Source organism: Indicator indicator, chromosome 35, assembly GCF_027791375.1.
Source record: "Indicator indicator isolate 239-I01 chromosome 35, UM_Iind_1.1, whole genome shotgun sequence".
NCBI classification, from domain to species: Eukaryota; Metazoa; Chordata; class Aves; order Piciformes; family Indicatoridae; genus Indicator; species Indicator indicator.
The window spans coordinates 1,452,997-1,461,910 of record NC_072044.1 but is presented as its reverse complement, the minus strand read 5'-3'; the positions used below and the strand labels follow the sequence as shown (position 1 = coordinate 1,461,910).

The window sequence follows — 8,914 nt, the reverse complement described above, 5'->3', positions numbered from 1 at the left end:
GTAGGGGTGGGACTGCCTGTGCATTGCACCCCATGGTTTGCGCAGTGGTACCACAGATCAGTGCCTGGACTTATCTTTGTCCTGCTGTAACACTGACCTTGTCTCACCAACTGCTGGCTGTGTCCTAGGCCAGGGACACAGGACAAAGCAGGACTGTCCTCGAGGACTGGGGCTGTCCTGGGGAGGATCTGTGCAAAGAGCTGCTCAAGGACATGGCTGCTGCCAGTGGGTGTTTGTGGAAAGGGTCTCCTCCCTGCCACAGCACACAGAAGATGAAAAGTTGTGTGGATGGGCACCTCAGGTGCTGTGGTCTGTGGCCATGGTCCCATCCAGACAAGCCCTGCAGCAATTCCAAGAATGTGAAGCTGAAGCAGGGCCCAAGATAAGGCTGTGCACACAACAAGAGCTTTTATCTGCCTCAAGGCTGGTTTTCCCCACTCCAGGTTACACCACAAGCAGCTCACCACGACTCACTGGTTCCAGCCTTCAGAACATTTCTATCTCTTTGTCCTCCAAATCTTTCATTAATCATCCTTTAGGCCACCCCAGTCCCTGCCTACCTCCAAGCCCTTTGCTCTCCCACCCGCTTTCTCCACAGCAAGCTCAGCCATTCCATCCTATCCCCTTCTTCTATGTGCTGCTTCTTCCTTGGAGAAGCAGCACTTGCCCTGGCTCACCACCACTGGGCCACTAAGCAAAGGGGCATCCAAAGGTGACACAGGCCCAGAGACATCCTAATCCCTAAAGCTATTGTCTGCTGGAGACCAGAGGCTTCAGCAGGAGTTGCAGCCAGACACGTGCTGGGCTGGCTCTGCTGAGCTGGACAAAAGTCAAAGTGACCCTGGTGAATTACAGCAAGCAGCCACCTGAGCCAGGGACAGCAAAGGCAGCCCTGTCCAGAGCTAGCAGGGCAGGTCGTGCTAGCCCAGAGACAGCAGTGGTGCTGCCCAGCTGCCCCCCAAGGAAAGAATTTTCCACTGCTTCAAAGCTTAAAGCTCCAGGATTCTGCCTGCAATCCCCGACAGAGTCACAAGCAACTTCTCCAAAGGCAACACTCTCACTTTTTAAGCCTTGGAGCCCTTCTGCAACCTGCAAGGGGCCCTTGATCACCTTAGTCTATTGGCCACCTCCTGACAGTGGCAGGTCATCGGCAGAGCTTGGGTCAGAAGACAAGCACCTGAGAGAAGATGAGGGAGCCAACAGACTTCCCCCAACATCGCTGAGCCACAGACAAGGCAAAAGCAAGCACCGTGAGCTGTGCCAGGGTCCCGAGCTCAGGTCAGGGCTCACCGTCCTCACTGGTCAGGGTGAAAGACCCAGAAAGCAGCTCCTGCTGCACTCTATGTAGAGGGGGGAGGGAGGCTGCAGCCCTTGATCTCTCACCTCTACCCCGGGGGCAACCAATGCCAGGGCTGCGGGCTGGGGGGAGGAGAACTAACCCAGACCCCTGGCACTCGGCAGCCCGGCTCCCCCCAGCCCTGCAACCACAACCCCGTGTCCGGGACGTTTGGGTTATCCCTGCGAGGGAGAGGTGCGCACTCCTCGGGGTCCTTGCCTGCGCCAACCCCCTGCAGGTAGCCAGGGCAATTCCCGCAGCCGGGACCCTCTGTGAGGTGCAGGACTCCGGGCACGGAGGGATGCTGCGGGACCAGCCAGGAGCCGCCCCCGATCCCCTTCTGCCACCGCCCTAGCCGCGGCGGGCGGGTCCGCAACCTGCACGGCCCCTTTCGCTTTCGTTTCTCGCTGCGGGATCGGCCCCGGCCCTGCCCAGCCCAGCCCGGCACCGCTCGGCTCGGTACGGTACGGTACGGTGCTCCTCGGTACACCTCGGCACGGCTCGGCACAGCCATGCCTCGGCTCAGCTTGGCGGAGACCAGGTGGTGCGGGGACCAGTTCGTGCAGTTCCTGCGGGACACGGGCCGGGAGCAGGAGAACCGGCGGGACGCGCTGCGTGGCATTTACAACATGGAGTTCCGCGAAAGGTGAGGGCTCTCGGCCGGACCCGGGCTGCGTCGCCTGGGAATGTCACCAGCCAGCCAGCACCCAGTCCCTGGCCAGTTTCACCAGTGCCTGACTAGCATGACCCAGTCCCTGGCGAGCATCACCACTCCCCAGCTGGCATCGCTCGGGATTCATACAGGGTGTGAAGCCAACTCTGGGCAGGACCTGGGTGTGAAGGTGGCACTGGGGAGTAGTTTGGGTCCTCAGGGCCTCTCCCTCACGAGCAGCGAGGACCCGCACCGGTTCAGCTCAAGCTCAGGGGCTCTAATCTCCAGGCACAGGGAATAAAGGGGCAGCATTGTGGGGCAGCCCCTGGGCTGTGGACGTAGCCAGAGGCAGAGCTGTTCTCCAAACACCAAGCCCACTTGGGTCCCCTCCACCTCACCAGAGCCTTGCTGGGATATTTCCCAGCCGCATGGGCCCTCAGCAGCTGTGTGGGCACGGCCACTCGCACTGCCTACCTCACCCTGCTAACGCCAGTCACACTGGCCCTTGTGCAACATCCCTGCTGTTAATCATTGGCAAAGCTGGGAGCGCTGTGGGATGTGCCTCGGGCTGTGGGAGTAGGGACCTGGGAATGCATCACTGCCAGGGGTACAGTGGTAACACCTTGGAGGAGCTCCCATCTGCACCCACTCTGCCCCTAGGGCTGTGTAGGGGGCTGGCCCCTCTGGATGGCCTCTTCCGTGGAGAATCTGGAGACAGGGGCAGGTCTGTACCCTGCTGCTCCTTGTGCACTGGCAGGGACAGAGACTGCATGGCTGTTGAGGCCAGACAATGGTGCTATGGCACGTCCAGAATGGCCATGGCACAGCTGGAATGGGAACACTACAGCATGGAGGGATGCAAGATTTGCATGGGCCAGTGAAAAGCCCCAGTCCTTCTCCCTTGCCCAGTGCAGAAGGGAGTTGCTGAGTGCCCCTCACTTGAGCCTCTGTGCCCACTTCCCCTTCCCCTGCTGCTCACCTCCTCTCAACTGCTGGTGCCCTCAGAGAAACCTCTCTTCCTCTGCAGGACTGAAACCAAAATGCCCAACTTCTCGTGCATCTTATACGCTCTGAAGGTGACCCGCCGGGCGCAGGTGTCTGGGGAGTTGGTGCTCTTCAAGAAGGTAAGGGATGCCCTAGGCTGGGCAAAGGGCAGCTCCTGCCCCACTCTGGGACAGGCTCTGTAGGAGAAGGACCCCAGGGCCACACTGATGCTGGCTGCTCCTCGCAGGACAAGAAGAGAGTGGTGATAGCAGACCAGTACTGGAGAACCAGAACCAATGTAGAGGTGTCAGCATCGGCATCAGCGTCAGCATCAGCATCGGCATCGGCATCGGCATCAGCTTCAGCATCAGTGTCTGCATCGGCATCTGCCTCAGGGCAGCAGCCCAGCTCTGCTCCACAAATGCCCCAAAGCCGTGCCAAGAAGTGGTATGACCAGCAGCACCCTGCCCACGCCTCCTCTGGCATGGCCCTGGAGGTCCCCCACCCTGGCTGGAACTGACCCTCCTGTCCTGCAGGGCTGAGCTCATCCGTGGGAAGCATGGGGTCGAGATCACCTCAGAGCACAACCAGAGCCAGGGGCACATCCGCTTCCCAGTGGTGCCTGGCGAGCCCCGGACGGTCACCATCATGGTGCAGAACCACGGGACCAAGGCTGTGACCCTGCAGCGGTGCCAGCTGCGCTGGCCATCACGGGAGCTCTCCTTCAGTGACGAGAAGGGGGTGATGCAGGGACAGTCAGTGCTGCTGCACCCAGGTAGGGCCCCATTCCCTGCCACCTCCTCTGCCCTGCACCCTGCCCTGCTGGAGATGCAGGACCTAGGTCTCGCCTCTGTGCTTTGCAGGCAGCAAGTACCCTGTCCAGGTGCGGTGCCAAGCCACCTGCAATGGGTACTCCCATGCTGTGGTGGTCTTTGAGTTCACCAAGGAGTCCCAGGAGCACTTCACTATCGGTCTCTACATCGCTGCTGTTGCTGAGAGCCAGCTGGCCAAGGACCTGGGGCCCTCGGAACCTTTCCAGCCTTACCAGGCTGGCCTCCGCCGCCCTGTCACTGTCATCACTGAGGATGGCATTCCCCCCAGCAGGTACATGGCAGGATCACCTGTTGCCATCCTCTGCAGGGGGATCCAGCCTGTTCTCCAGCTGGGACAAGGCTCAACTGCCTGGGACCTGGCTGTCTGGCACCCCAGGACAGTGCTTCATCCCCATACAATGGATGGTGACAGTGGGGTTAAGGACATCCTGCTTGCTGGGGCCACAGGTGGCTACAGCCCAGGGGCAGCCCAGTCATGCAATCCCTGTGGTACCACTGTCCCCTCTGTCCAGCTCCCAGCAAAACGAACTGGAGAAGGAAATCCCTCTGGGCACCTACCAGTACCCAAAGAGCCTCAAAGAGGCAATCGTGACCAGACCCAACGCCAGTGTCAACACCGGCTGGGCTGCGAGGCAGTGAGTACCAAGGGATGGGGGCAACACCACCCAGCCATATACCTCCCACCAGCTGCCCTTTGGCTGAAGTGTCCCCAGGGCACAGTGACCTCCCTGCTGCCTGCAGGTCACTGCTGGAGGCTCCCTTGCAAGCTAAGAACTACCAGCAGAAGTTCCAGCTGCTGCTGCACCTGGAGGAGATCCAGATGGAGGTGGACATCCATCGCTACGACATGAAGGACGTGCCCATGGTGCAGGACAGGGGGCTGCTGGTCCTCAACGTGCGTAGAGCAAGCAGGGGGGTCAGGAAGGGTGCTGGGGCTCAGGAGTGCCTGGCATCACGCTGGCTGCTTGGCAGGTGCCCGGTGTGGCTGAGAACCGCCCATCCGTGCTGAAAGGAGACCACCTCTTTGTCCACCTGAGCAGCGAGCGGGACCACTCCCCACTCGTGCAGTACAAAGGCTACGTGCACGGCGTGGAGCTGGAGAGCGTCAGGCTCGGCTTCTCCACCAAGTGAGTGGTGTCCAGCCCCAGCCAGGCTGGCAGAGCTCTGCTAGCCCTGCTCGGACCCACTGGAGGCCAGGCATGGGCTGGGACAGGCTGGGGAGGATGTGGGGGAATGTCCCTATGACCTGCTCACACCAGTCCTTCCCAGGCTGCAGAAGAAGTTTGTGAAGAACCTGAGGTTCGATGTGACCTTCACCTTCAGCCGGCTGCCGCTGCAGGTCCAGCACCGTGCTGTGGACCTGGCCATGAGGCGCGGCTTGGCCAACCTCCTCTTCCCCTCTGCCTCCTGCCACCAGCCCTTCCTCACAGGCACCTTCCAGCCCCGGTGAGTCCAAGTGCTGGAGGGGACAGGGTGGGATGGGAGGAGATGAGGAGAGGATGGGGACCCAGCACACTCAGCCCCTGCTCCTGCAGGTGGTTTGACCGCAAGCTGCAGTCCAATGAGGAGCAGTGCAGAGCTGTGACACACATCCTGATGGGGACATCCAGGCCAGCTCCATACCTCATCTTTGGCCCCCCCGGGACTGGCAAGACGGTCACAGTGGTGGAGGCCATCAAGCAGGTGACCAGACACTGACTTGGCCCAGCCCCCCAGGGTCATTGCTGCCCTTCCTGGCCCATGGCACTCACTGCTTCCCCTTCTTGCCACCTAGGTGTGGACGTGCCTCAAGGACTCCCGGATCCTGGCCTGTGCCCCTTCCAACAGCGCTGCAGACCTGCTGTGCCAGCGCCTCATCAAGGACTTTGCTCCACGGTACATCTACAGGCTGATGGCAAACTCCAGGAACTTCCAGGAGGTGCCTGCTGATATCAGGGTAGGTTCCTGTACCTTCATCCTGCCACCCCACAGCCCACCTGGCGTTGATGGCCCTGGGGAGAGCAGGGTCCCACCAAATACCCGTGTTTCAGCCCTGCTGCAACTGGGACAACCAGCAGAGCTGCTACGTGTACCCGAGCAAGAAGAACCTGGGCTGCTACCGGATCATTGTCACCACACTGGTGACAGCAGGAAGGTCAGAGGACCTGGGGTTGTCCCCAGCACCCACAGTGGGGGGACCTAGGGGCTGCCTCACAGTCAGGCTGTGAGGGCAGCAGGGAAGGGGTGTGGAGAAGGGTGGACAGGGGGCAGGACCTCTCCTCTGTGGGAGGGTAAGGACCAAGGCAGAGGGGGAAGGGTGAGCAGCTGGGACAGAGATGCTGAGGAAGCCTCACCCAGCTCTCTTCCCCAGGCTGGTGTCAGCCAACTTCCCCCCAGGGTTTTTCTCCCACGTCTTCATCGATGAGTGTGGCCAGGCTGTAGAGCCGGAGAGTGTGATTGCCATCGCGGGTGAGTGGTGCCCAGCTGCCCAATTTGGGACCAGCTTCTCTGTGTGACTTGAAGATTTTCCTGTCCCCCACTGAATTCTCCCTCTGCCCAGGGCTCCTGACTCCCATGGACCAGAAGACCAACCCCAATGGGGGGCAGCTGGTGTTGGCAGGAGACCCTCAGCAGCTGGGTCCTGTCCTGAGGTCACCACTGGCCATCGAGCATGGCTTGGGTGAGTGGGGAGAGGGCTGAGGCTGCTGCCAACGGCTGGGGGGCCAAGCGGCCTTCTGTGGAGCCACAGGGTCCCTCTGGGTGCAGGCACCTCGCTGCTGGAGAGGCTGATGCTGCACAACCCCCTGTACAAGAAGTCAAGTGAAGGATATGACCCTCAATTTGTCACCAAACTGCTCTGGAACTACAGGTGAGGATGGGGACAGCACATGGACAGGCACAGGCAGGGTCCAGAGCCTTGCAGTGTCACAGGAGATGGCAGCAAACCCTCTGTCCCCAGTGCACAGTGCCTGGGAGAGTGCTGGGGCTGCATGGCACCCACCCTGGGCACTGTCCTGCCACTGCCAGGTCCCACGAGGCCATCCTCAGGATCCCCAACGAGCTCTTCTATGACAGTGAGCTGAGAGCCTGCGAGCGCAGCGAGCTCGACGTCCGCAACACCTACTGTGCCTGGGAAGAGCTCCCCAAAAAAGTGAGGGGGCTGCAGGGAAGGAGCCTGGGGGGAGCTCCAAGCCGCAGGTCTCCACCTGCCCAACACTGTCCATCCCCAGGGCTTCCCCATCATCTTCCACGGGGTGTGTGGGGAAGACCGGAGAGAGGCCAAGAGCCCCTCGTTCTTCAACACGGCTGAGATCGAGGTGCTGCTGCAGTACCTCAAGAAGCTGCTGCGGAGTGGGGGCAAGAGGGGCGTCCCTAGCATCTCACCCAAGGAGATTGGCATCATCTCTCCTTACAGGAAGCAGGTGAGGGGCACATCTCCTGCGGAGAAACACTCCCCCCCTCCAAGGGGTAGGGGACACTGGGATAGATGGGCAGCCCCAGGATGGCACACCAGGGTGGCACACCAGGGTGGCTGGAACGTGCTGTGTGCCTTTCCTAGGTGGAGAAGATCCGGAAAGCCATCACCTCCCTGGACCCTGTCCTGCGGGCACTGCCAGACATCGACCTGCTGAAGGTATGGTCCTGGGCATGAGGCAGAGAGGAGCCCACCCTGTTGTGTGGGTGCTTCCTGGCCCCTCACCAGCTGTCCCCACCCCAGGTGGGCTCTGTGGAGCAGTTCCAGGGCCAGGAGCGCCGTGTCATCCTCATCTCCACTGTGCGCAGCTGCAACGAGTACCTTGCACTTGATGAGACCTTCAAGCTGGGCTTCCTCAAGAACCCCAAGGTACCTTGCTGCCTGAGCCCTGCCTCAAGCCTGGCCCTCCTCTTAGCACCTCCTGCTCCCCTCTGCTCTCCTGCAACCAGCAGAGCTGCTCCGGGAGCTCAGTGCTGCACTGAAGGTGCCTGCACCCAGGTGGGGCTAGGAGGGACCTAGCGGGGATTCTGCAGGGCCTGTTGTGACAGGACAAGGGGGGACGGTTTGAAACTAGAAGAGGGAGAATCAGAGTGGAGAGAAGGGAGAAATGTTTGACATTGAGGGTGGTGAAACCTAGGTTGGCTAGTGTCCTGGAACTATTCCAGGTCAGGTTGTTCAGGGCTCTGAGCAACCTGCTCTAGTTGCAGATGTCTCTGCTGACTGGTGGGGGTTGGACTGGATGAGCTTTAAAGCTCCCTCCCCCCACCCAAACCATTCTGTCATTCTCTTGTTCTCTTCTCAGAGGCTCAACGTGGCCATCACCAGGGCCAAGGCTCTGCTGATTGTGGTGGGTAACCCAGCTGTGCTCAGCAAGGACCAGCACTGGCAGAGGTGAGCCCTGCCATGCTCCAGAGCTCCTGCTTGCCCTTCCCTGCCAGTTGCAGATGGTGCCTGGCCATGCCAGTGCTGTGGAGGCAGTGAGGCCAGTGCCAGCAGCAAGGCCAGTGCCAACAGCAAGGCCAGTGCCAACAGCAAGGCCAGTGCCACCTCCTGCCCATACTGCCCTCACTCTGTGCCCACAGGTTCCTCAGGTACTGCAGGGAGCAGGGGGGCTACACTGGCTACCCCTACGAGGACGAGAGCCCGGCCGACGACAGCCTCGCCGCTGACCTCCATGCACTGCACCTCTCCAATTAGCAGCCAGGTGAGCAGGGCCTGGAACTGTCCAGAGAGCTGAGGCTGGAGCAGAGTGAGGAGTGGCACAGCCAAGGCCAGGCTGCACCCTGCCACCTATGGCACTGGGAGGCTTCTCCCGAGCAAGTGCAACAGGACTCGGGATGGGCTCTTTCTCAGGGAGTTCCTGTCCCTTCCCAAGCCAGGGACCAGCTCTGCCGTGAGGTTTCTCTGCAGGAAACCCTCCAGGGACAGAAGGAGAAGCCCCATGGAGCTTCAGCAACCCTCAGCCTGCAGCAGTCTCCTGCTGTCCCCCCACCTTGGTCCTGGGGTGCTCGGTGCCCCCATGCATCCCTGCAGAGATGGGCAATGGGGTCCTGACAGCCATCAGTGACAGCCAAGAGTCCTGACATGGACCATGGGCAGCCTGGGGTAGACACTTCCTCTCGCAGCAACTGCTGAACTGGGACCACTCTGCTTTT

General features: G+C 60.9%; 1 protein-coding gene across 1 annotated transcript; it reads left to right on the top strand.

Moving 5' to 3' along the window:
* Positions 1–1,848: 1,848 nt before the first annotated feature.
* Positions 1,849–8,456, top strand: MOV10 (Mov10 RISC complex RNA helicase). Its single transcript, XM_054395960.1, has 22 exons — positions 1,849–1,982; positions 3,016–3,112; positions 3,220–3,300; positions 3,373–3,419; positions 3,509–3,747; positions 3,836–4,076; positions 4,318–4,440; positions 4,547–4,700; positions 4,778–4,932; positions 5,075–5,251; positions 5,341–5,488; positions 5,580–5,741; positions 5,836–5,939; positions 6,156–6,253; positions 6,345–6,464; positions 6,551–6,653; positions 6,812–6,935; positions 7,015–7,206; positions 7,344–7,418; positions 7,503–7,628; positions 8,062–8,150; positions 8,342–8,456. Exons 1-22 carry the CDS (start codon positions 1,849–1,851, stop codon positions 8,454–8,456), a joined length of 2,904 nt encoding a protein of 967 aa, XP_054251935.1.
* The last annotated feature ends 458 nt before the right edge of the window (positions 8,457–8,914 follow it).